General features: G+C 43.7%; 3 protein-coding genes across 3 annotated transcripts; 2 read left to right on the top strand and 1 right to left on the bottom strand.

The window, feature by feature from the left end:
• Positions 1 to 70: 70 nt before the first annotated feature.
• Positions 71 to 27,801, bottom strand: LOC124203175 (dynamin-1-like protein). The gene is made up of 13 exons (XM_046599842.1): positions 27,598 to 27,801; positions 12,055 to 12,182; positions 3,217 to 3,503; positions 2,988 to 3,132; positions 2,777 to 2,928; positions 2,441 to 2,708; positions 2,265 to 2,365; positions 1,886 to 2,196; positions 1,675 to 1,825; positions 1,398 to 1,613; positions 1,119 to 1,334; positions 752 to 1,043; positions 71 to 670 (listed from the first exon to the last, which is right to left on the bottom strand). The coding sequence occupies exons 3-13, from the start codon at positions 3,316 to 3,318 to the stop codon at positions 402 to 404; spliced, it is 2,223 nt and encodes a 740-aa protein (XP_046455798.1). The 5' UTR covers positions 3,319 to 3,503; positions 12,055 to 12,182; positions 27,598 to 27,801; the 3' UTR covers positions 71 to 401.
• On the top strand, positions 3,793 to 5,566 carry LOC124203177 (N-glycosylase/DNA lyase-like). The gene is made up of 5 exons (XM_046599844.1): positions 3,793 to 4,197; positions 4,265 to 4,621; positions 4,683 to 4,965; positions 5,023 to 5,217; positions 5,297 to 5,566. Exons 1-5 carry the CDS (start codon positions 4,112 to 4,114, stop codon positions 5,411 to 5,413), a joined length of 1,038 nt encoding a protein of 345 aa, XP_046455800.1. The 5' UTR covers positions 3,793 to 4,111; the 3' UTR covers positions 5,414 to 5,566.
• LOC124203174 (epithelial discoidin domain-containing receptor 1-like) lies at positions 13,854 to 18,970 on the top strand. The gene is made up of 10 exons (XM_046599841.1): positions 13,854 to 14,189; positions 14,276 to 14,381; positions 14,454 to 14,697; positions 14,792 to 14,939; positions 15,052 to 15,234; positions 15,391 to 16,850; positions 16,910 to 17,598; positions 17,690 to 17,782; positions 17,853 to 17,994; positions 18,147 to 18,970. The coding sequence occupies exons 1-10, from the start codon at positions 14,108 to 14,110 to the stop codon at positions 18,543 to 18,545; spliced, it is 3,546 nt and encodes a 1,181-aa protein (XP_046455797.1). The 5' UTR covers positions 13,854 to 14,107; the 3' UTR covers positions 18,546 to 18,970.

The following is a 27,801-nucleotide window of genomic DNA, read 5'->3' as shown; positions in this document are numbered from 1 at the left end:
ATTTAAAAAAAAAAGGGGCTAAATAGTTTGGTCATCTACAGTTGGAAATATTTTACGTTTTTCCCTCCCATCATTTCAACATTATTTTATTGTACTGAAAATAATAATTAAAAAAAAAAGAATAACATACATCGGACTACATTTGTAAATGTGGAATGAAAAATACTAACTGGAGGAGATTTTACGATATTCTATGCCCATCTCTCAGATGTCTAATTCGCAAAATAGTTGGGAACAGACTACAACTGGACGAAAAAAAAGGAGGGGGGGGGGGGAGCCCTAGAAAAATTTTAATTTTTTTTTTGTATGAGCGATCGAGTGACAGAAGAAGAAAAAAAGACTAGATCACGTATAACGGAGAGCACACTACAATCGAAAAGAATTTAGAGAGAGTATAAACTTCACCAAAAATGGGTCTCCCGAATCTCGCCGATAATCACGCTGGCTCGTTGAAGTGCCTCGAGCATATCCGCAGCTTCTTTGCGGCGCTGAGCTATGTGCTCCGACTCGGCCAGCAATAAATCAATTTGATCGGGGCGATAGAGGTGAGTTACCAATTCCGACTGCAAGTTGTCCTTGACGTGATTGACCAGGAAGTGCATCACAGCTTTCGGCACGGAATCTTGGATCGATTTACGGACGATGTAAAAGTAGGTTTTAATCAGTCGCTCTAAGGAGAAGAAAAGATGAGTTGTTTTTTAATTGGGACGTTGTTCAACTGGAAAATATAAAGTTTGACGTAGTAGTATACCAATAACTTCACAATCCCTCTTCTCTCGCTCAGACAACTTTCGCTCGGGTTGGTGCACAGCTTCCGAGAGCAGATTCACCGGTTTCTGATGCCCGAAAGGGTTCTGAAGTGGAACGGGTGATGCGTGATGAGTAGGCGTCGCGGCCGGGGTGTTTTCACCAGAATTATCGTTCATCATCAAGTCCTCTCGTCCGGCCGGAAGCAAATTGCTCAGCCAATTGGTTTGTTGTACAAAAGGAGCACCACCACCGTTGCTATCAATCAACGAGACTGATGTCTTCTGAACGCGAATCTGTCGGTGGCAGCAACAACAACATCTTTTGTGACGGACAAAACTTTTGGAATCAAAATGTTATCGAAATCGTACTTCTCTAGACGGAGAAGCAGCCTCGCCGTTGGGAATAGCCGGAGGGAAGAGCACTGGTTGTTTTTTCGACGAAACTTGTCTGGATGGTTGAACTTTTTGAGAGACAGGCTCTTCAATGTGAGAATGCATTAGCGTCGATACGAGCGAAGCTTCACGGTGAAAGTCGGGGTGTTTGGTGTTGATATAAGCGAGCTCAATGGCGACAAGGTTTTCAACCTAAAACAACAAACGTGATTCTCAATCAGAGCGGACAACAAGTTTACCCCCACCGGTATTTACCATGATGTTGGTGGGAGGAAGACGCTGTCTCAACAGTGTAGTGACTACGTCAACAATTTTCTCGTGAAGTTTAGGGAAGCGGAGCATTTCCTGTTGAACTTCCGTGCCGCAATGTTGAATGATTCTTTGCATCTCCTCGTGAACCAATTCAATGCACCGCAGCGAAGGATCTTCGAGGCGACGAATTTGACGTTTCACCAACAATTCAAAAGAAACCTTGTAAAATAAATCATGTTAATGCATTGCATGATGTATAAAGGACAAGTTTTTGTTTTACCTCTGGGACAAATAAGGCAGGCCTGGGACCTGTTGCATTGCGAATAGCAGTGAGTATATCTAATGTGGTTAAACCAGATAGTGGATGAATAGAATCTAAAGTCCTTCCAAACGTTTCGTGGAAGATGTAACAAATCCTCGCACCACCACACCTGCAAGACTGAACTATTAGCAAGAATTTGGTTTGTCGAGAATTGATAAATGTCACTCACAGTTCGGTGGTTTCAATATTCCTGGCCGTGCCTTCGATCGTGGCGCAATACGACGAGGCAAACTTGGTGATGATTTGAAGCAAAGTTTGACTTTTATCTCTGACTTGATCTCCATACGAGTGAAGTAGCGCTTGAAATTGTGACATCATCAAATTGACTCTTGTTTTGAGCTCAGGGAGGCAGTCGCGGATGTGGTGCATCAAGAGTCGTTGCAGGGTTTTCCCCAAGTAGGCCGTTCCGTTGCGGGTTGCCAAAGTGGGATAGCGGCGCTGGAGAAAGCTCATTTCATCTTTTAACGCTTCTTCGATGCTCTGGTTTACATAGAAAAAGTTACTTCTCCAGAAACCTAATCAATGTGTATATAGCGTCGAGCATTTACCTTGTTATTTTGTATGTCTTTTTGAGACCGGTTGACTAATCCAATAATGCCGAGTTTAACTGGAATAACTCTGCCACACAGGACATCTATGGCATCAGTTCCTGAAAGAATTAAAAAAATTCAAACTTTAAGCCCCAGCTGAAGAGATAATTGAAGTTGAAACATTAAAAACTCACCTGCATCCATGAGATCTAACTTGGTCATGACAGCTAAGGTTCTCCTTCCCTCTGGATCAACTTCTCTTGCAAGTTTGAGGGCTTCAGAAGTAGCCAAATCTGTCGTGGCTGGAGTGACAGCCAAAATCAAGCTGTTGGGATTGCTGACAAAACTAAAAATAAGTTCATAAATCTTTGCTTCAATGTCCTCTGGTTGGTCCCCAACTGGAACTTTTGTGATTCCAGGAAGATCGACAAGTGTAAGATTGACTACTTTAGTAGAGTAAACCTGCACAATGACATTAGATCACAGTTAATACAGGGGCAATAACAAAGAAATAGAGTCTAATCAATCACCTTCAAGCTCATGGGCTCATGGGCTATTCCCTTGTTGTGCCCTGCTACCCGATCAGTTTCATGTTCAATTTCGCTCAAGACTTCCCTAAAGTCTGTAAATATTTTGTTTTTCAGATGCAGAAACTTTGCCCATTCTTCCAAGTGTAGTGTCCCTGAAAATATTGACCTTGAAATAATTGCAATGAGATGAAAAGAGTATTGCACAAACAACCTTCATCTGCAGAGCGATGTTCTTTATCTTCTAGTGGGGTATAAATAAGTTGCAGGACTAAAGGTCGTCGTGTAACAATTCCAGTTCCTCTCGGTAAGAATGTTCTGCCTACAAGCCCTTCAATGACTGAACTTTTTCCTGAGCTCTACAGGGGGGGAAAAGAACAAAATTTACAATTATTTATTGCCTTAAAGATGGAACTGAATCGAAAAAAGAAATGTTACTGTACCTGCGTGCCGACAACAACAATCTGTGGTAACTGAATCGTATCGGCTCCGACTGTGTGAAAAACATCTTGCAGTTTGTTGATGACAGGAATTAATTGTTCCATGCTTAAAGAAGATCGGCTTGTTCACCACACGTGAATATATTTGAACGTGGGGTTCTAACTAATCCGTATATTACTTCAGTGTACGTTATTAACAGTTTTCCGCTCTTTATTAAGCAGACAACGGTAGACCAATGAAAGAACTCGACGATGGCCACCTGGCGGTCTCGAAAGAAACTGATCATCAGCTGCAATATTATAAAAAATATGAAAATATGAAAAAGAAAATTTAATATGCTGATTCCAAAAAAGGAGAAATCCGCTTCGGCTATTGCGACAGTAAGGAAATAGTTTGATGACGAAAATCAATTTTTGCGGCAACTCTATGCGCCAAACTGAAGGGCATGGAACGCAGAACGAAAAGGGAAAGTCAGATAATCAATAAAAAAATGATAACGCATTTTATCTACATTATTTGATGTTCTCTTGCTGCTGCTTTATAAAAATGTCTCAAGGTGTATAACCACACGCTTAAGTGCAGTTAGATAAAAAAATATTTTTATGGCCCATAAAATTATTATTTCTTTTTTAAGAACGTCAGTTGCAAAGATGAATAAGAATTTATTACCTCGCCCAAGAAATAATTAGATCAACTACGTTACTGGCTTGATAATCAATAATAATCCGAAAAAATATAGGGCGGAATGTTGTAATCGGGCAATCCCGTTAACTATTGTTTATGTTTTCAAACTAGCAGACGATAAAACTCGGTTCGAGTCAGTTTTAAAGTCAAATGTGTCTTTCACGTCAACTCATAAATAAATAATCCCTTGAGCTTTTTTTAACGTCTATTCCAATGGCAGCAACATCAATAATGAAAATACCTTGTAAAATGGCAGAACTGTCCCTGGATATTTCACTGAATTGTGGACAGAGTTTCAGGTTGGGGAAAAAAGTACATTGATAATCTGTCGGCTATGATTTGAAAACATGTTTTTAAAATTCTCAGGTGGAAAAAATCCCTCACTGGCGAGTGGATTGGTGTGTTGGGAGGCTATTTGTGGCTAATGACTCAGGATGAGACTTGCATCAATTATCGTGTTGTCCAACCCCCAGTTAAAATTGAACCAGCATCGAGCCCATCAGCCGTAAAGACAGAGTTGAAGGAATGTATTGATTACGAACACATACTCAAAGACTACTTTCAATTGGATATTGATTTGGAAAGTCTTTACAGGCAGTGGTCACTAGCTGATCCAAATTTCAATCAAGTTGCCAAGAATTTTGCAGGTGTGCGAATGCTGAGGCAGGACCCCGTTGAAAATCTGTTTGCATTCATTTGCTCGTCAAACAACAACATCCAGAGGTTTGTTTCCAAAATCATTTCTCGAATATGTCAAGTATAAAAAATGTTGCTCCATTCCCAGAATCACGGGCATGGTTGAAAAATTGTGTGAAAACTATGGAAATCAATTATTGACGCACGAAGACGTTGCCTATTATTCATTTCCAGCGCTGGAATCGCTAGCCGCTGACAAAGTGGAATCTCGATTGAGAACTCTGGGCTTTGGTTACCGGGCCAAATTCATCCAACAGTCTGCAGCCAAGATTGTCGAAAACGGTGGCAGAGATTGGCTCATGAATTTGAGAAACGTTTCCTACCCTGAAGCTAAAACTGCCTTGATGACTCTACCAGGAATAGGCGCCAAGGTATATCAGACATTTCTTTTATAAAAATTGAAAATTTATTATTTTTATTTAAAAAAGGTGGCTGACTGCATCTGTTTAATGTCGCTGGATCACAGTGTGGCAATCCCGGTGGACACGCACGTCTTCCAAATCGCCAAGGCCAGCTACGTGCCGCACCTGAGCCAAACGAAAAGTGTGACGGACAAGGTCTACAAAGAGATCAGCGCTCATTTCCAATCTCTGTTTGGACCGTACGCTGGATGGGCCCATTCGGTATGACAACACCTTTTTTCAAAATAAATTTGTCTGTCGGACGCGATTGAAATTTTAAATTCTAAATAAAAAAAAACAGGTTCTTTTCAGCGCCGACTTGCGCCATCTGAAAGCCGAGCCGTCACCGGCCAAGAAAAGGAGCCGTGAAAAAAGTCAAGACGTCAGCAGCAGCAAAGAGAAGCCGAAAAAAAGATGAAATCCGCCGCAAGTCTAAGAAATGATGGTCGTCGTCGTCACATATGTTTGTTGTAACGGCCGAGACATTTATGTTTTTTTAAATGATGTGTTTGTTTGCGTACATTGTAAACTAGGAAAAATACGAAGAAAATGTTATTTTGTCAAAGGAAAATGGACTTGATTGATGACGCCTGGCCAAGTAAAGCCCAGGCTCGGAATATATAGAAAGAAAAACACACAGTCCGTGATTAATGGACTTATCACATCTTTTTTTTAGCTTCTTCTTTTTCTAATAAGAATAATAAGACGGGTGCTCTGTAATGCCTTGAGGCTCTGGTCTTTTCCAGTTGCCTAACCTCCACACCGAATGCGCGCCAAAGTCTTTAAATGGATTAATACAAAATACCAAAAAAGAAAAGGAAAGGAGCAGATTGGGTCGCCGGAAGGTTTATTTCACGCCGATTAAACGTCTCGGCGTCTTTAACCGGATCGGACAACTTTAGACTATTTTATCTCTGCAACAACAACAACAAGAGTAAGAACGTATTGCCTGCTGGTTCGTACTGTATGTGTTTTGCTTTCTGTGATCTCGGCAGAGTGCTGCTGCTGCTGCCCAGGGTCTTTTTTTTTGTTGTCCTCTCGCCCCTTTTAGATGGGGGGGTGGGCTTAACAGTCGGCGAGATGGATACAAGACTCCGATGCTGGTCTCTATGGCAACTCCCTTTTCCATCCGCACAAGGATCACAGACAGTCGAGAGAGAGAGAAAAAGAAGAATGAGAGCCCAGGCAACTCACCTCAACGACTATTGATCGCCCAGTCTCTGTACACACTACACCACCGTCGCAGTAGTAGTACCTCCTATTATGATTGGCCCTATCCCCCCTCCCTCAATGCAGTGGCCAGGCAAAGAATTTCGACTATTTTTCATCAGAAATATAAATAAGAAAAAATGTCTCGATGGTTTTAATCTTTTTCGCCAAAAATGTTTGGGGCTCATCTCTCCCCCTCAGTTTTTATATCCCCCCAAAGAATCAAAATCGTAAAAAGTCCTTTTTTTTTAGAAAATGGAGAGAGGGGTGATGTGTGTGAGTTAGTTTTAGGTGTGGGACTTGTGTACAACACAAGGATCTAGCTAGTCTACAGAGACACAAATCCACAGCTGAACACAAGAGAGAACCTTTTTTTGTCCAGTGAATGAATGAGAGGGGGTCTGCTGCTCCTGCTCCCAATGATAAATGGCCCCCAATATTTATATCATCTCTGCTTTATATGAAGAAGAAGAAAAGAGATGCTGAGCCAGCACTACTGGGCCTCTTTTTGTATGTGTCGGGAGCATTTTGGGTAGGGAGAGAGCGACTGGCGTGTTTCACGTGTCATCGGGCCCTGGAGGACCCTGCAAAACATACAAGATCCATCGACGTACTACAATAGACGAGAGAAAGAGAAAAGAGCCGCACATGTATAGCAGCTATAGCTAGGACTAGTTGAGAGTAGCTGGGCTGGGGTGTCTGTCGATCCTATTAAAAGGGAATTCCCTCAACGGGGACCTTAGATTAATGGTGTCATCTCTTCTATTACATTCTTCTTCTTTTCTTTTATTCCTTTTTTTTATTTTTTTGGGAGGTTGGTCGTCTTGTTCTTCATTCGACGCCACAGAGATGGAAGGCGATCAAAGTCCGACGTGGGAAATGGAGACAAGTCAGCAGCTCGTCGCCTTTTCATCTTCCAGCTCAGCACAAATCGAAAAATAAAAAGATCCAGTGCGAAAAAGGGCTCGCACACACACAGACACACAACATTATCATATATATTAAACGACGACGCATTCTCTAGACTCCCCCAAAATAATAAACCACACCCTTCTATTTATATGGTATAGAGAGAAGGCAGTATGTAGTACAAAAGAACATTGAGGATCGATTTTCTACGTAGACGTGCACAAGTCAAAAATAGACGGAACACAAATTCCAACGGACGGTGTACTAGATCGGCGGCGTCAAGTGTTTAGCAGCTTCAAAAGTTTTTTTACTTTTTTAAAAAAATAAAATGAGAAAAACAGTTTCATAAACAGGCCGGGGCCTTCTGGATTTTTCCTTCGAACAAAAATTCCAGTACGTGGGGCAATAAGGTCGGGGGATTTAAACGGTCAAGAGTCTCTCCCAACATTTATTTGATGCCTCCATTTCTTTCGGGGCTAAGCTCTTTATTTATCTAGGTGCAAGTGAGAAAAAAGTCACAAGCTTTTTTCTCTTTTCTCTTCTTCTGGTAATATTGGGAAGTTTATAAGCCGATGGCGAGGTGTTTGGACCACGTTTTCTGCCCAGCAGCTACGACAGATTGAAATAAATAACTGGGTGTGTGTGTCAAAGGCAGTGAGCTGCTGCTAGGGCTGTTGTCGCTGGGGCGTTGTTCGACTCCTCTTCTCCTCGCTCAAAATGTCTATTGACGTTAAATCTAAATGCAATATAACTTGTAATAATATGAGCCGGATGGATAGGAACGCTCGGAGAGTGATTAATTGGAAAGCTCCTCGTCTAGGAGCAGCAGGAGCAGCTTGGTTCTTGTGTGTCTATTGAGTTTTTGAATAGGCAAAACGGATGGAAATGGTACGAGAGGGGGAAGGATGGATCCTTTTGTTTGCTGGGCTCCTTTCTTATAGTCAATGCTCATCGCTTGATTCACACATTATACAAGAGAGTGGAGGAGGAGGAGAAGCGACGCAATGGCGATTTTCCAGGCTCCGTTCATCGCACACATGAATATAGTCAGTCGGTTCGTTCAATTAATGATCTACTATTTGGTAGAGGGAGAGCGGGAGAGAATGGCGAAAGGAGCTCGTTACGCTACCCGACGGCATTTGCAGTTGGCACAGTCATTATAAAAGCGACAGTTGCAGTGCTGCTCGCTCAGAAATATATATTTTCAATGGCCCTTCTATACTCCACTACTGGTAGTAGTAGTCCCTTGATTTTCTTTTGTTTCCAGCCTCCCCTTAAGTAAAAGCGTCTTCTCCCGTTTTTCAAGTGACTCTTGATAATCTCCCGACGGCAGACTCCCTCCCTCTCTCCTCCCGCCGACGACGACGTAGTCCCCAGCTCGACTTTTTGTGCCGGGAGCAACAAACAATTGATTCCAACTCTCTCTCCTCCCCTCCAGCCCGTTTGGAGAGAGACGGACAGACTCGGCTATACGATCCCTAAAGGCGATTCAGTGTCCAAACAGCCGAGAAAATCCCGTCGTCCTGGTGGCTCTCTCTCTGCTGGGCTCTCCTCAAATTGTATTTTGCCCGGCAAAGTAATCAGATCCCGCCGCCCAGTCTTAATATGCGCCCATTTACGTTTACATGTAGACATGTAGAGAATGACGATGGGAGGAACGATTCTAATTGGTTAGACGCTCAAAGACACGAAAGCCATTAGAAATGGCATCCATCCGTCCCGTCCCGTCCCACTTGTGTGCGGATGGATGGATGGATTGGATACTGGAATTCAATTCAACCACACAGCCGCCCAGGGGTAGTATAGGAGTAGGTCGGATACTTTTTCTCGGTTTATCTGTGTTTTGTGTGTGCGTGTGTTTGCCATGTCCAATCGGCCGTGTCGATCTTTTTCTGTTTGAGAGAAAAGAAAAAAAAAGTTGCTGGACATGAACTGTGCAAACACACTCCACCAGGAGGGTGACGGACCACTTGGCAGTGTAGGGGGTGAAAAATCTCTCACACTCTTCGCCTTGGCAAGCAATTGATAAGTCAGTCAAATAAACTACAAGAAAATAAAGAAAAAGAAAAAGGTTTTTTGAAATTTTAGCGCAGTCCCGCGAAATATTTTTTGAAAAGGGGGAGATAACATTTGGTGCCAGTTGGTCAATATTTTGACACCGGCCAGGCAGGTGCTGCTTTTTAAATAAAAAGAAAATTTCCATTTTAGGTAATAATAATTTTTTTTTAAAAGATTTGTTTGGTTGTTGGGTGAGAGCATCTGGCGCCAGTTTCTCTCCAATTCAAAATGAAATCCGAGTCGTTTTTCTTTTCGGTACGTTTTGCGCCATTGAATTGAAACGGAACAAAAAGTGATGGAAATGTTCAAATGAGCGAAACTTGATTCGACGGCAGACCACGCCCCCTACCTCACCAGTCGCAAAAGCGGAACTATTTCCGGTTGCGGTTTTTCTTGTTGGCCAAATGAATTGAAAATGAGAAAGAGAGGGGGAAAACAACAAAACACATTCGTACGTACGAGGAGTGGTGGTGATGGGCGGAGTAGCACGTGTCGCACGTCCTCCTCCGCACACATTTCCTACCAAACGTACAGCTACGGATGACTGGACAACTTCTTTTCTACTCCGGCTCCTAATCAACTCCTCCCTCTTTCACCCACCCACCCAGTAACTATACAACGGAGGAATGTTATGGGGAGCATCTGCCCTTTGACACTTTTGACTAAATAATTCAATAAGTGGATGAGAAAAATAAAAAATTTCGATCGAATAAAAATGGCCGGAATGATGAACTGTCCCATTGGAGTGAGCCGACGTTGTCCGCGTCGGCTGGGCCGGGGCTGGGCGACTATCGGTGAAATAAATCACTGTCACGCGATTAGTTACACAACAGACAAGACGGGCGGGACGGTTAGGTTAGGTTAGGTAGTAGTAGTAATACACACAACGTCGTGTGTTGTTGTATACCAGAGGCTTAAGCCCAAGCTGCTGTCTCCCAACTATTTATAGGAGCCGACATCTTTTCCTTATTTCTTCCAGGACGGAACATGTTGAAGGCTCTCCCGACATCTTTTTTCTTTTCTATCTTTATTTAAAATAAAAATTCGATGAAACGAGAGATGCTCCGGCCGACGCATGGAATATATGAAAAGATACACACACACAAGACAACAACAACACACAAAGGTGTGGTGGAATATTCAGAAAAAAGCAAATATAAACAGAGATCCCTTTCGTTTCTTATATAAAAGATATTCCTCGCCAGGGAGAACGTTGTGCAAACCGATCAATATGAGACGACGACGACGACGCTGGTACGAGACTGGGAGGGCGCCAAGCTCAAAAAATATACAAGACAAACAAAACACCTTCTCCTTATTCTTTTCTCCCCAGTTGAAGACAAAATATTCTTCGCCCCCTTACAAGACACAATCTAGACTCTTTGTACACACAAGAGACAAATGTCTAAGAGGCTTATCTGTCGACTCAATCAGCGAAACAAAAAGAGAAAAAATAGGATCCACGGGAGCGATCCATCACCAAAAGGACGAGAAACGGCGGGTGGAAACAAATATTTGAATAAAACGTTGAGACTGGCACTTGAGAGAAAAACAAGTTTCAGAGAAGAGATGGCATTAGTCGATTGCATTGAAACGCAGAAGCAGATTATCATCCGTGTGTCTCGGGAGGAATGAAACAAAAGAACAACATCAAAAGAAATTAAACAACTTTTCCTTTTTTTTATATCGAATATGATGAAGAAAAGAACTTGTTACAGCTACTAGGGATAGCGAAATGCGTCCGACTTCATTGAGAATTCTTCCTTTTTTTCCGGAATATAAAATTTCCTTGTTTGAATTCCCCGCGTTCAAATATTAGACACAGAAGAATAGGAGGGGTGTCGGAGGATTAAATGTTCAGTCCAATGCCTTTGGGCTCGGGATAATAACAAGAGACGCAGCAAAGCCTCGCAGGCACCAGAAAACGTGCAAACAATAGACAGAAAGAAAGAGAAGGGGGGGACGTCCATATAGATCCCAACACAACACAAGAGGTCCTCCTCCTGCAATCTGTCACTTTTTTCTCTTTCCAGAAGGAAAAAAAGGAGAAATATAAAAAAATCCTGTCATCAGTTTTTTTGTGTGTTGAACCCTGGGCGTGGAACTTTCACTTAGGAGACACACACACAAAAGAATAGGAAAAAAGTCCAGTTCACAGTCCTCCTGCTGTCTTATTATAAATGATTTCTTTTCTTATTCTCGTTGTTGTTGTTGTTGTTGAGAATAATGAGCTGCTGCTGGACAAAGACGCTTTCTTTTTGAATGAGTCAAATCGTCAATGACTTTTGACTTTGCGCTATACGAAAATCATTAAATGGAAATGGAAAAAGTTGGAACGTGTCGCAGCTAAAAATGAAATTCTTCTTCTCCACTTGTTTTTATTTGGTCGAAATAAAAATTCGGTGAATGTCGAAACTGTTTTTTCGCCTAGGAGTTATTACGCGACGGGAATCGGCTGCTGCTGCTGCTGGTGGTGTGGAGGAGAGTGGGGGAGGAGGCTGGCCCTACCCAGCAGCAGTTCAGCCAATGGGATGTGACGAGTGGAAACGCACAAAACTGGCGGCCAACCCTTGGAGGAACTTTAGTTCTCCTGTTGACTCGGTCGAGACTTCATCTCCTTTTTAGCGCTCCACCACATACAATCAAAAGAGTTTCTTTCGTGCGTGTTTCATTCAACGCCGCGGTAGTTTTTTAAAAACGTGATTCCATTGTGTGTCTAGTGCGTCTAGTGTGTTTTTGGGGTTCTCCATTGTTTCCAGCGACAATTCGAAAAAAGGTAAGACAATTCGAAAAACTCGAAATGACTAAAGGCAATTTGGGCCAATTATCGGGAGGAAATGGACGCACTCGAATGTTAGAGAGATGAGCAGCAGGAGCTCTTACCTGATTGATGGAGTCGTTTTGGTGTAGTAGTGGTAGTCACCGAGTTGACATCAATTGGCCAACTCCACAAACGTCAATTGGAGCATTTCGAGTGGGTCTTTCGTCATCCAGCAGCCGTGGCGATTCTCCTATAGAAAAAGAGAAAAAGAAAATCTCGATCAGAATGGATAACGACACAAAAAAGCGAAGAGAGAGAAGAGTTTCTTTTCATCAGATAAGATCCGGAGTGGGTGGGTGGAAGCAGCTAGTAAACAACAATAGGAAACGGAAGTTGCGTTTTGATGGAAGAATATTCTTATACAACACACAGCCAATATTATACTACATCTCCTTTTTCCTTTTTCTGATCGAAACTACTCAAAATATCCGGATGATGGACTCTATTATATAAGAAAAAGAAGATGAAAACATCTAGTCGCGAGTGCTGTAACCCATTCACGCTGGACAACCATCGAACGCTGAGCTACTCTCTCGTTTTCCTATTGTGTGCGTCACACACCCAACCGACACAATAGAATAAATAGACGAAAAAAAAATATATTTTTTATTATTTCGTCTTTCCCGGGGGGTCGTCGTCGTCACCAACGTTCACAAAAATCCTATTTTTTCCTATTTTTGATTCGGGTAAAGTTATATTTACGCGGTCACATGTCCCAGCACAACCAGAGAAATAAATGATGGAGTACTTCCACTAGGATAAACTCTTGTTCATCTTCTTCCGGCTCAACAGCAGCAGCAGCAAACGAAAAAAGAATAAAAATAAAAATGACGGGATGTCCGTTCGATCCATCTCTTCCCATCACACGGTCAAGTGTCCCCCCCCCTCCTCCTCTCGACTGTGTAACCCCCCCGAAAAAAATTTTTTATTTGAGATATCGATCTTCTTTCTTTAAAAAAGAAACTAAAAAGCTTTTTTAAAAGAGCCACTTGAGAAAAAATATTTAATTTCTCAGTTCATTTTCTTGACTTTTTTTTCCTCCTTGCCACTTTGAAGTTTTGCTGGAAAATGAAATCCACCCCCGTTGGGAGGAGAAAAGAAGAAGAAAATTTGTTTTTTTTTTTTATTTCGGGAGGAAGGCCTATTATGCACAGACGAGAGTAATCGATACACATATGGGTTGTGTACTGAGTAGAGAGAATCATTTGGTAGGGTAGGGGGTAGCGGCGGTTTGACTTTGGCCAGGGCGACCAGCAGCAAATGGTTTTTTAATGTGTGTCGCTTTTGTTTTCCATGTCGTGTAATACAACAAGATCCATTGATCATCAGTGTCGTCCGTCCTGTTTTTGTCGGTACGTCGTCGCCAGATGACGTGAGAAAATAAAAAATTCCCTCCACCCCGTCCCGCGACATGTACATAACACGTCGGATCGCATTTCCCATCACAATATGATAATCCGTCCACGGGCCAATATCGATAAAAAACTCAACAAAAATTTAAAAAATGAAATTTTTGAAAACAAAAAATCCTGTGAGGGGATCGATCGAGAGAGATGAAACAATCAAAAGTGAACAATTTGGGATTTTTTAAACGTATTCACAGGCGCTGAGGGATAGAGAATCAACTTAAAATATTCATAGAAATTCTCTCTTTTTCTTTCATTTTTTAACGATTCAACTTTGTGAAAACAAATCACCGAAAAATAGGAGAAAAATCTTTTACGTGTCGACTTATAATCAAGTGGGGGGAAAAGAAGGCCGTCGTGGTGGTGGATCCACCCGGGGGATTATTCGCCAAATGAGAAAATTTTTCTTTAAAATAAAAACATAATTTTTTCCTATTTTTCTTTTTCTTTCCTTAAAGGCCAACCAGGGCGGGATCCATGGCGGGTCGTTAGGACACACACACCGGAAGCTGCTCCTATTTAAGACTTTTTCCTCTCTGTGTGTCTCTCAAGCCGCCAGACGAAAAAGAAAACCCACAGAAAATCTCATCATCGGAAAAATAAAGAAATCCACCGCCCACTGGACGACAAACAACTTTTTTTGTTGTTGGATTGTTGCCGGCCCGGTTTGTTTTTTCTACTTCGGGAGGGGCCATCTGACAACGTGAAAATGAAGTCGCGTGCTCACGTCGTCGTCGTCACGTCGGCTTTCATCTTTGTCACATTTTTCATCCGGCCCATCACTCCGACGGGTAAGGAAGAAAAACCCTCCCCACTAAAACTTAAAAACTTTATTCTTTCACGTGAAAATTGTCGTATCGATTTCCCCAACCACCAGACGTGTGCGCAGGGACGGCCCTGGGCATGGAATCGGGACGGATCCCAGACTCTGACATTAGCGCCTCGTCGTCTTACGCCCGCAGCGTCGGTCCCGAACACGCCAGGTACACTTGCCAACAAACTGGACAAAAAGTTTTGAATATTTTTTAAAAAATTTTAATTTAAAAATTAAAAAGGGTCCGGGTGGAGAAAGGGGGAGGAGCCTGGTGTCCCCGTCCGGCCATCCAGCACAATGTCCGTGAGTGGCTGGAAGTTGCCCTTCCATCATCCGGTCACGGCCCCTTCCTGGTGACGGCCAGCGAGACCCAGGGCCGATTCGGAAACGGCCAGGGCCAGGAATTCGCCGAAGCGTTCGTCATTGAATATTGGCGCCACCATCTGGGCCGTTGGGTCATTTACAAAAACGCAAATTCCCACCAGGTATACCTGTCCGTCCGTCCGTCTGTCACTTTATTTTCACGTAATAGAAATTAAATTAATTGAAAAAACGACCATGACATGGATGATGAATTAGATTTTGCCGGGCAACAGCAACCCTTGGCTGGCCGTTGTCCAGCAGCTGGATCACCCATTTGTGGCCGAGAGGATCCGTTTCCTGCCCTACAGTCACCACCCGCGCACCACCTGCATGCGGGTAGAGATCTACGGCTGCCCCTGGACAGGTAAAGAACAAACTCCTGGGCCGCCAGGGCCGGCCCCCCGTTGCCACGAGACGAAAAGGAGAGAAAAAATTGTGTCCATTAACTTTGATGAATTTTTTCTGGTCCATCACAGGCGGATTGATGGGCTACACGTCGCCAAGATGGCCGGTCGGTCAACATCTGGTCGTCGACTGGGCAGAGAATCTCGACGACATTTCCTACGATGGAGATGAGACGAGCAATGTCGTCGGACTGGGCCAGCTGGCCGACGGAGTCGTCACCGACAACCGGACATCCATCAACGGGACATTTTTCGGTCAGTTTCTCTTTTTCTCTTTTGTCTTTTTTGAAATGGGGGAAAAATCGTTGAAAAGTGGGCGTGTGTTGAAATGGGCGGATCCATTTAAATAACATTCAGAGTTTAATGAATAATCATGCTGACATTTTGGGTCTGTCTGTGCTGTGTCTATAGGCTCCAGCTGGGTGGGCTGGATGAATAATGGATCGTCATCTTTATCCACTGGTAAAGTCCAACTCGTTTTCGAATTCCATACGGCCCGCCAGTTTACCGGCCTGACGCTCCATTTGGCCCGGCCACCCGCCAGCGACTCCTCCACACCACCACCGACGGCCAATAATAACAAGACGACCAATTCAAGAGGAGGATTGACCGGCTGTCTGGTCCATTTCGCCGTCAACCGGGCCAATTATCTGGGCAAAGTTGTCCGCGCTCCAATCATCCCCAACACCCAACAACAACCACAACAACAAGCGGCCATTTACGACGTTGTGGTCGATTTAAAAGGCCGGGTGGGCCGCTACTTGAAATTGGAACTGGAATTCGACGGCCAGTGGCTCCTGATGAGCGAAGTGAATTTCCAGTCGATTCCGCACGACGGCAACGTCACCGTCCATCCACCGGAAGAGGAAGAAGAGGAGGAAGAAGAAGATGCGATGGATGCCAATCCGTCGGAAGAGCAAGGACCGGAAATTCCCATCATCGACGACAGCGACGGCGGATCGCACGACGAAAACGACGACGACATTTTCGAGGAAATTTCCACCGTGGCAGAGGATCAGAGGACGGCCTACATCGGATTGGTGGGCGGAGTCTTGTCCATCGTCGTTTTATTGCTGGGCACCGGCCTGGTCGTCTACCTGAAGCGGCGCAAAAATCGACACGGCAAACAAGTGGCGGCCATTTTGCATCCGGGCGGAAGCAGTTGCGGCGGCATCAACGGTGGATTGAGTGGCGACGGATTAAACAAGTTGTCGCTGACACCTCGGCCGTCGTCCAGCAGCGGCGAGTCCAGCAGCAAGCAGCGGATGACGCTGTTGAGTCTCAAACAGTTGGGCCACCACCACAAAGCCAATTCGAATTTGGCGCCATCGGCTCGCGACGGATTTTACGGCCCAGTCATGTCCATGTCGATGGCGACGGGCGAGTCCGACAGCGACACGTCCTCCTTTTATCACGAACCTTATCAACAACAACAACAACAACAGATGTTGAGTGGCCAAGTCAAGTACAGCAGCCACAATCACGGGCGCGGTGGTGGTGGATTCCAGCGGAATTATTGCTCCTCGTCGTCTGCGGCCGATCCGGAATACGGATGTCTCATCCAGAAGGAGCCCTTGCTCCTGACACCAAAGGGTCTCCACTCCAAAGGATTGTTTCACCATTCGGCCGCTGCCACCTTGTCGGCAACCACCAACAACACCAACAACAACCATTCCTTCAATCCGCTGTTGTCGGCGGCGGCCACAATGCCGCCGGCCATGCCGTTACCTCGCCCGCCCTTGTCGTCGTCGGCCGTCAAGCCGCTCCTGATGACTCACGAGACGTCCAGCAGCAACACCATGAGCAGCACGGCCACCACATTCACGGCCCTCCCGTCTGAAAACTATTACGCAACCACCGATCTTATTCTCGTAAGTTTTCATTTTTTAATTCATTTAGATTTAACTTTAAAATAATAAAATGAAAATAGGGCGATCGGGGGGTGTTGAAGCCGCTGTTTGAAGACACCTGCAGCGAGTCATCCGAGCAACAACAACAGCAGAGCAACAACAACAACAACGGGAGCGGGAGTGGCGTGGCCTTTTTCACGGCGCCACCACCGCCGCCGCCGCAACAGCCGCACCCGGCGCCACCGTTCCCGTCGCCCGTCTCGCCCTACGTCATCCCCGCAGAGTCGCCCGTCGACGACGACCTCTGCCCGCCCGATTTGGGCCGCCATCAAATCGGATTACTCGAGAAACTGGGCGAGAGTTCAGCCCAGCAAGCCCACAGCAACGCCTTCGGTCCGGCTCCCGTCGTCTCCTCCTCATCGGTCGTGACTCACACGGCCCTTCATTTTGCCGAACTGGTCGATACCGGCAGTTTCGCCGGACGCAAGTGCGTCTTCCTCCGGCTCATCCGGCGCAGCAACAACAGCAACAACAACAATGTCGATGCCACCGAATTGATTGGCCAAGTCAAGAGATTGGCGGTGCTGCGGGACCCGTCCATCGCCAAAGTCGTGGCCATGGCCACCAATTTGTCGGCCGGCAGTGACGACAAAGTCGCCATGTTGGGACTCATGACCGAGTACCTCGAGGGCGGACCTCTGCCCATTTACCTGCGACAGTATCGCCTCGGGGCGGCCGACAACTTTGATCCAGGAGTCAAAACAATCAGGTTCGTTTTCTTTTATTCTATTTTTTGAATTTAAATTTCATTTGGCGGGAAATTTAAAATAAATTTTTTTGTAAATTTCAAAAAATTAAAGTTTGGGCGGTCTCGTTTACATGGCGACGCAAATCGCTTCCGGCATGAAATACCTCGAGTCGCTGGGCTTTGTCCATCGCGATCTCTCCGCACGGTAAGTTCAATTCCGCTCATCTCTCATCCGGTCCGAAATTTTAATTGGGAATAATTTCTCTTGTAATAAGTAATTGCCTGGTGGGCAAGGGATTCACCGTGAAAATCTCGGACGTGGCCGTCTACCGGACGCTCTTTGCTCGCGACTATTACTACATCGACGGACGTGGATCGCTGCCCGTTCGCTGGATGGCACCCGAAACTTTACTTTGGGTAAGTCCCATCCTCCCCACTACCCATTTATAATTGCCAGTTGATGTGTCCCCCCCCCCCCTGGTTATTCAGTTGCGATCTGCAACTTTTGACTGGGCAGCATCCGATCTTGTTTCGACATTTAATTAACGGAATATCTGCGTGAAACACAGGAGGAATGGAGCAGTCACAGCGACGTGTGGAGTTTTGGCATAACTTTGTGGGAACTGACTGGGCTGTGCCAGCAGAGACCGTGGCAATCGATGGGCGAAACTCTGCTGCTGGCCAGCGTCATCCAACGGTACCAGGCCACCACCACCACTGCCGTTTCCTCTTCCTCTTCTTCATCCACTTCCTCTTCATCGTCGCCGGAAACGTCGCTAAACTCGTCCACCGCTTCCTCATCCATCGACAATTGTCCGTTACCGGCCACGTTACCTCGGCCGGCCCACTGCCCCGTCGAACTCTACCGATTGATGGGCCAATGTTGGACGCAAGAGCCGGCCAGCCGGCCCACATTTCACGACATTCACGCCTTCCTCCAGCGGAATAACAAACACCATCAACTTTAGACTACCCACCCACCTTTTTAATTATAAAATTAATCTCAATTCAATTCAAGTCATTGTGTCAAATTTCTAATTAAACGAGAAAAAAATGTTGCAAAAATGTATGTGTAAAAATGAGCTCAAAATTTTAGCGAAACCCCCCCCCACCACCCTCCTAGTTCATTAAAATATACTCGTCCTCTTCCAATACGTATTGTACATATACAACCATCTTCCCCCCTCAATTTGCATATCAGAATTGTCGTTTTTGTTTGACCTGGAAAAATTGCGTGCGAGTGCCAAAATCATTTGTCGACAAGAAAAAGAAACTGGTCGTTTATAATTGTGTGTGTGTCCCGTTCAAAAATTCTTTCACCTCTTTTCTCTCATCTCGATTCCATTATTATTATTATTATTATTATCGAAAAATATAACATACGTAATGATATATCAAGTTATACCGTTTCACTTTTCATTCTTGCACCCTGAAGCCGTGGGGTGGTTAAAGAACATAAACCACCGACCATTTTTACATTTCGTGAGAGCGCGGCAGTTTTTTAACAGCCGACACGGGACACGACAAAACAAAAACTTGTCACTTGACTATAAGGAAAATTATCTGCAAGTGTCAATCTACTACACAACCAACAACTTTTATTTTTTATTATTGGCTGGGCGATCGTAAATCATTTGGCCGAGAGTCGTGACTGGAATAAAAAAAATGAAATTCCCGAGAAGAGAGAGAGGGAAATTTGTTGGGCAAACAAATTTCCCTGATTCTTTTTTTGTTATCCAAATGTAATAATAAACGGGTGTCGGCCGGAGGCGAATGTCGTGTGTTACACATGTAAAAATAAAAAGAGATGTAGGTCGTCGTGTAAAACTTTCTTCTTCTTCTTCTTCCCGTTTTGATTTACACAACACCTGGACATTCCACAACCGCCCGCGCAATTTATTTCTGGCCACCACCACCACCGAGAAATATTTGTGTCGCCGGACATATTCATATCTCTAAACTGGCAAACAGACAACAAAGTTGTTGTGTACAGCTGTTGGAGAATTGCATGTTTTTCGCGCTGTTGGGAAATATTATTATTCCAATAAAAAATGGGACAAACAACATTTTTTCGGGGGTGGTTGGAAATGTTGTTGTTATGGCCAGCACCGATCCGGCAGCGGCGGTGGTAAAGAATTCGATGCGGAGGAGAATATAAAAGAGCGGAACGTTTAGCTTTTTGATTTGATCGGTGATGGGTCTCGATCATCTATCTGCTGCCCAGTCTCGATTGGCTTTTGCTTGTTGTTGTTGTTGGCATTCATTTCCCAATGTGGAAATGAAGGCCAGTCCAGCAGCAGCAGCTGGTGATACACACACATACAGTCCAGTGCACTTTTCATCTTGCCAGTTTTTATTGACGGAGTTGCCGGGCAACAATTCGGGAGAGAAAAGAGAAGGAGGAGGAGGGGGGAAAACTAAGCGGTTGCGATGGGAAGGGCGGCAGATGGTGTCGTCCCAAATTTTCCCATCGGGTCGCACTTTTGACGCTGTTGTTGTTGTTGGGCTTCTAAAACGTCGCTTCCAGCTCATACGCAACTCACCCGCAATATTTGGATTTTGATTAATTTATTAATCAAAACCCGTCAGCGGCAAAAACATAAGGTAATGTGGCTCACGCAAATTGAATTTGGAACCTTCAAAATCCCGTCGTACGAAAAAATGGGCGCCAAATTTGAATGACATCATCTTCTCTGCGAAGGGGTTCCGAAGAGTTAAACTAATCCCCTTTTTATGCAGGAGCCCAACATATTCCGAATGTACACGGGGGCCAATGTAATCATACAAGGGGCTTATGGTTCTCTCTCAGACTAGAGATTCAATATATATAACATGCCCATGTTATGGAGATGGGCCAGCCACTTTATTCACACACACCCCCCTCTTCTCTCTAAATAGATAAAAGATGGATATCATATATATAACGGGGAATAAGGGGGGAGGGGGATATTACGGTCCCAGTGCGATTTAGACACAACACACAGACGCCGGTCGCCAGGAAACTGTTGTTGATCCTTGGCTACTACCCGGGTGAAACTGTTGAGAGGGGGGGTGAACAACGTCACAACACAAAAACTTAACTTGGCCGTTCAAAACTGGTGCGAATCGAATGTGTCGTTGAACAGAGTTGAGCACGTGTGTGAGAGTAGATGAGGGGAGGGGGTTATTCTTTTTCATTGGCAAACACTTGACAATAATTTCCGTGAAAAAAAGAGTCGCCGCCTATTTTTGTGTGAGTGAAATTGGAGAGGGGATGACGTTGTATTCATTAAACACTGGGCCAAGATATGGACGTCGAGTTACGCCGCCTTTTGTCGCGTTAGAAAAGAAATCTTTTTCAACTGATTGTGTCATTCGAAACCTCCCAAAGTTGAAAAAGAAAGAAGCGACTAAATGGGGAAAGGATGGCCCCGCCCTTACTATACTCATCCCTCACATGTCTCTCATTAAAAAACACAAAACGCGAGAGAGAGAGAGACAGACTCGCGGGGTGGACTCATTAAGAGTGACATTCGGGGTCCAATTGCTGGGCATTCGTCAATTGTTTTTGGCTCTACACCCCGGAAAAAAAAATATTCAAAAATTCAAAAAAAGAACTAGAGGGGGGCTACTGGAGAATAAAAAAACCCACCCAGGCAGGAGGGGGTTGTACAAACATGCGGTGGTTGCCCACGAACTAGAAGAAGAATTTCCTTATATTTCGACCCTTTAACCTTCTTGTCTTTTTCACCCAGGGGTCGCAATTTATTAACGGCAAAGTGATGCTCTCCGTGTTCTTTAACACAGTGACAGTTTGTTTTTTCTTCTGTGTGTGAGGGGTAGGGGTGAAAACAGTTTGAGTAACAAAGTGGGTAAGAAAAAATAATAAAACCCCAGTGTGGATTTTTCTTTTTCGGTTTTTGGCTTGGCTGTTGGGGGTTTATTTTTAAAAATAAACTAATAAGCGCTGAAAAATCTCGATAAATCATTTCTGGCCGGTTGGTATTTCCCGAGCCAAAAACAAACACGCACGCACACACGGCCGGGACATGATATAACTTATCCGTAACAAACTGTCCCTACACACACCGCAAACACACGTAAGCAATTTCGGGTCGATAATGAAGTCTTTTTTTAAAATAAATAAATAAATAAAAATCTAAAAAAATTCCTGCGGTCATAATAGAGAAGAAGGAAGGATTTCAGCATGTTATTGAATTAAGGAGGGCGGGACCGCCGTTGATTAGCGTCGGGACTGGCACACTGGAAGCAAGGAGAGAGAGAGAGAAAATTCAATAAAAGACACTCGAACGTAACAGACAGACAGACATCGCCAAGACTTATACGGTCGTGGTGTGAGTGGAGATAATGAGATTTCGCGTCAAGAGTATCAGAACACGCAACGCCGGGCACACGGCCGGGAATTGAAAAAAAACGAGATCTAATCATCTCGTTTCACTCTGCTCTGCTAAGAAAGAAAAGTGATATCAACATTCTTGTACGTCATTTACAATTTGATTATTCCAACAACAAGTCGAAATCAATCAAGTGGGCCACCCTCAACATCCATCCCCCCCTATCCATTTAGTGGGAAAACAATACCAGACACCTCACAGTTTAGTTTTGAATATCTTTGGGCCTACAGCCATGTACGAAAGGTATACGCGGGGGGTCCATCCATATTTATTTATTTCGACTTGTTTTTTTTCCAGGGGGGTAACAAATTTTATTTTTGTGATTATAAATTATCCTTTTTCTTCTAATATCAAACGGAATAATTTAACCTTTAGGGGGGGAGGAATTTCTGTGTTTTCACTCGAAGAAATAGACAAAATAACATTTGGCTAATGGTTTGGAAAAACTATTTTCATTATTACGTATCAAAATGTTTCAAGTCGAAATTTAACAAAATAAAAAGAGGGAATTTCGCCCACCCTTCACATCCATCCATCCATCCATCGCCCCTTTTTTTCTCGTGTGTAAGATTTTTTTTTTCATATATAATGGCGGCATCAACAAACTTTTTCTGACAGCCAACAAATTGGAATTTTTCGTTTCCCTCCAGAAAATCCAGTTAGTCCAGTAAAGAAGAAGAAGAAGAAAAGTCCCAGGTAAGAGCCTGGAATGTCTCAAGTGTCTCGACGACGGACCCTTTTTTTATAAATTTTCTTGTCTAGTCAAATATTGTAATGGGCGAGAGAGAGGAGATGATATTCCGCGATATTTTACGAGTGAATCTGATAAGGAAAAAGTTGAAGACAATCAAGAACACAAGACCCCCGTTTATCACGTGGCAATTTTAACGAGCATCTTCCTCTTGTTCTCTCTCTCCTTTCTGGCGTGTGTGTGTGATGACATTCGTTTCAACAACATCACTTGAATCATTCTGTCGACTGCTCCATCTTTATAACGATCCCAGTTATTATAAATCTCTTTTACCTTTCCACTCGAGTGTCGACCATTTTCTTCTTTCTTACGTATTTCCCCCCGTCTAATATAACGCGAGCAATCCCCGTTGGTTATGCTCGATCGATACACTTCAACTGTTTGTGTACGTCAAAAAGAATTCGTTCGGCTGGAAGAAGAACGACGAAAACAGCTGCGCGCGGTAGCAAGTGGGGGGAATGAATTACCATCAAATTGCGTATGTCTTTAGGTATTTAATCAACAGCACGAAGAAGAGACTAGAGGGGGGACGCCCCTTTGTCGGCTGTACTCATCTTCGTTTTTCATCCAACGTATAGAAGAGAGAGAAAAGATCATTTATATTTATAACAGGCGTCCCGATGAGTGATGATGGGAAATGTGAACGGAACAACACCACCACCAACCTGATGCTCTTACCAATGACACCCCCTCCCTACCACTTCCATCCGTACAGTAGCTCATCAGTATTCCCCCCCCTACAACTCCGTGCGGATGGCACTCGGGCTGGATATTAATAAAAAGATGTGGAAGAATGATCACGTCTTCACGTTTTTTACTCGAAATAAACATGGCAGAAAGAAAAAATAAAAATAAAACATTTTTCTTGTGTTTCCCCGGCTGAATCAAAGTTATTTTTTCGCCGGGAATCAATCAAAGCCTCTCTCTCTCAAACTCTCTTGTATATAGAGATATCACACACAAGTGAATTGAACGTTGTTTCGCGGCTTTCCATTTTCGGGATTCCAGTCACGAATTCACGATTCGTGCAGAGCCACGAATCGGGTCAGAGATTATTAGCCAGCCAGCTATATAGTGCTAGTCTGCTCTCTAAGCCATTATTTAAGGCCCTCGGGCCAAATGTCCGGGTTATTATAACGGTGACGCAGCAGCGGGTCAGTCCGTGAAAAATGGGAGTCAAAAGAAAAGAAAGAAAAAAGACAATGAAAAGACGAATCAATCAAAAAGGTCCACTTTGATTCACGCCCTCGGTTTTTATTATTTTTTTTTATTATTTGGGAAAGTCTTGATCACTTTCCTTCAATCCCGTTTTTGCCGATACGTAGAAATTTGGGGCCAGCGAGATAATATCCATCGATCGAGTCGTCGCGCAAGTCAATTAACCCACAACAGGAAAAAAAGGATTATTCCCTAATCATAATATAATACAACCGGCTCGCACAAGAATCTATATACGAGTATACGAGTCTATACTATAGATAGAGTTGATTCGATTAGACCCAGTGGGTGGTGTAGGCGGGGGCAGGGGATCCTCGGGCAATTAGACCATGAATCCTTGTTGCATGCTATGAGATAATTGGCCTCAGCAGCCAAAAACCCAATTTCCTTTTTCTCTTTTTCTTTCTCTCTCTCGTGAGCCCCAAAAGTAAACCGCCGGCAACCCAAAAGCTTTTTTTTCTCCCCTTTAAAACTTATATAGTCTGTTATTATTATTATTATTGTTAAGTAGACTCAGTGTAGATGAGTCTAGGCAGCAGCAGTTATAAACAAATGAAACGCTAACGAGCTTTTATCCCCCCCACTCCCGTACGAAACTGCGTGAACCAATAAAACAAAAGAGAGATTTAAAAACAAAAGTGGAGAGATCATTGCCACCTCATTATGAATATCATTCACCCGTTTCATTACGGCTCACCAAATCTCGTCAGGTTCTCGTTAAGAGTTGCCGAAATTGAATTCAAACCGACACATGACGACCTCTCATATATTGAAAAAAAATCGATTTCAGAATTTACAGAATGATTGGATTTCGTTCCTGGGAGTTTTGTTTATCCATCCGATTGATGGGCTGTTGTTGTTGTTGCATTTTCATTTCGTGGATTTAAAAAAAAAGAAAAAAAGATTCTTTTCAATTTAGCCTTTAACAATTGAATTGGATCCGTTTCAAATAGATATATACTACGTCTATATTCTTTGGGCCCTTTTGTGTAGTAGTTCCTCTTAGGATATTATATCCGAGAAGGGCGGGCGGAGGCTGGATGGATTCAGCAATATTAGAAGCTCTCCGGCTTTTTGGGGCCCCCCCTTCTGAATATAAACGTATATATCTACTGCGTACTGCACCCATAAAGACTTATTGCACACGTGCCGGGGTATCAAACGGATTATAACCTTCTCTCCCCCCTCCAGCAGCACATACACCCCACAACAACAACAACAACAACTAAAAGTAAGAGAAAGAGAAAAGTAACATTTCGAATCTGGCGCTCTCACGAGACGACTCAAAGTGTACGGGGGGGTTGGTTGGTTGGTTCTTCTAATCCTAAGCGATTGCCCCCTTCGCCTGTACATCTCTAAGAGTTTGACTGGGCAGCAGCAGCTATATATAAATATATATTTATAATCTACAATGTTTTTCTCTCTTTTGTGTTGTTGTTGCTGCTGCTGTGGCTGGATGTGTGACAGGAGGATCTCGAGGTCAAGATTAATGACGCCCTGATTACCAGCCCCCAACACGATTCCTTACTTTGATGATGATGATGCCACACGTACGTAGCCCACACAACTTCTAGGCCCTAGTTTTTCTCTCTTTATTTTGCTCTATATCTAATCAATGGGGAGGCTGGCAACCCCCCCTGCCCCAACGGAGAAAAATACAACAACCGCTGCTGCTTCTATCGATATTGATGGATTTCTTCTTCCGACTGGAGGGCCGAAGATGATGGAGTTCAGGTAAGATACCTGCCGGGCCCAAAAGGCGATCGATAGTGGCTCAGAAAATAAAAAATCAAATAAAAACACGGAAAATTTCAGAAAGGAAAATAGAAAGAAGAAGCTTTTAGAGCGATTGGATGGAGACCCAGAGGCGCTCCTGAATCATTGATCTCTCCTCTCTCTATCCAAAAAGGAGCCCATCGCTTATTTCCAGTCACACACGATGCGTCAATCTTTCACGCCGACGTTTCTTCCCTTATTTTTACTGCTCACGACGACCGCCGAGTAACGACTGCACTACATGTTTATTGTATGTGCTGCTGCTGTTGTTGCACTCTGACCTTCTTCCACACACAAACACACAACTCGGGAGTCTCTCTAGAGGGTTCTCACCACCACAAGGGAGAATCAACCAATCGATTCGAGAGCTTCAAAAACTTCTTTGGGCAATCAACTCGACGCTTTTGATTACTTTGCTGCTGCTGCTGCTGAAACTCTTGTTTGTGTTGATAAGAAGATGAACTCAATTTGCAATTCCAATCAGCTCGAGAGACTGTGAAAACAAGCGATACAGTCCTCGACCCATCATTCAATTATCCCCCCCACCACCACCACAGAAAATAAAATAATTTTTCGGGAAAGGAAACACAAAAAGTCAATGGGGATTTTCACCAGCGTCCGTGTGACTATTTCCACCTGCCGGCCTGTTTTCAAGTGGGGAGGAAATATATAATCAATGTCTCTAATTCCATCACATACACAGAGAGAGAGTCTTATAAAGGAATCTTCCATCTCTCAAGGAGATTTCCTCACATTCAATGGGGTTGGGCGACAACACAAATGGACTGATTGGTTTCCCAACATTCTTGGCGAGAGAATTTCCCGTTGGGTTGTTGTGTGTTGTTCGTAGGGCTGGATGGATGGATGGGGGGGTTTCCGCTTCGACAAAATCCAGAGGATATACGCATTGATATTATATATATATACATATCAAAAGGGGCGGGTGATAAGAATACAAGGTTGAAGAAAAGGGGCGGATAACAATAGGCTTTTACCGTTTCAATTTAACAGAAATTTTTATATCAATGTAGTTCTTTTTTCCCTGAGCATATAATACCTTTTTCCCTTTACTTTATTCTGGCAAGTTGATTGAATTCCGAGTCTGACTTGATCAAGGTTTCCTTTTGATGTTTCCCCTACGAGAGCAACGGAACGGAGGAATCAAAGGAACTGCGCCACCCACCCACACGTAACTGATGCTCCATTAGATGATTTGCTGCTGCTGCTACGTAGTACTCGATTCTATTTAATAATATGACAAGTTGGGCAAGACGTTGCAACTAGTCCAATCGGGGCGAGCTACTTTGACGGCGTTAAAAACTTCAACTTTGGCGTTTTTCACGCAATCAAGAGAAAAGAAGGAAATTTCGTGGAAAACAATTCATCGACATCAAAAGGTGTGTGTGTTGTAGATATCGGCAAATTCGATTTTTCAAATCTGCGCATTTCTTGGTAGCAACACCATCTAGCGGTAGACAAATGTAGCTTTTTATCTGGCATCTAGCGGCCAAAAATGAAGCTTTTCTATTGATTTGGTGTAAATAAAGTCGTGAAAAAGAAATTTAAACCACGTGAACAAATCGTTCAAGAAAAAAGAAACTTTAAGACAGTCAATCAATGACGAGCACTGTTCATAATTGCACAATTAGGAAAGCTTCCTGATAACAAAGAAAAAACCGCGAAAAAGTAGCCTAACTGCACACAGTGTCAATATGGTAATTTTACTCAATTTTTTTGGCTAATCAACCAAACTTTCCAATAGTGCAAAGGTTCCCAATAAGAAAAAAACTAGCAATTATCAAAGACTATGGTTTCAGATAATAAGCCAGCACAAACACTTGGAATAATAATTGAATTGAAATAATAGGTTGTGCCACTTACAATTTCGGGGATTGCCAGATGATTTCCTCCATTGTCGCTAGCTGTTCTGTCTGTTGCTGAAGAAAAGTCATCTACGCCATGGCTTTCATCCCTCGACACTCTGGAGATGGTAGAACTGGTCAATCTCTTTGTCTGTTCCCGGAAAAGGTTTTGAGGTCTGCCACAACAAACCACTAAATCCAACCTTCTGATGTTCACACTTCC

The sequence above is a fragment of the Daphnia pulex genome, chromosome 9, assembly GCF_021134715.1.
Source record: "Daphnia pulex isolate KAP4 chromosome 9, ASM2113471v1".
NCBI classification, from domain to species: Eukaryota; Metazoa; Arthropoda; class Branchiopoda; order Diplostraca; family Daphniidae; genus Daphnia; species Daphnia pulex.
The sequence above is the reverse complement of the archived record's forward strand: the minus strand, read 5'-3'. Positions and strand labels throughout refer to the sequence as shown.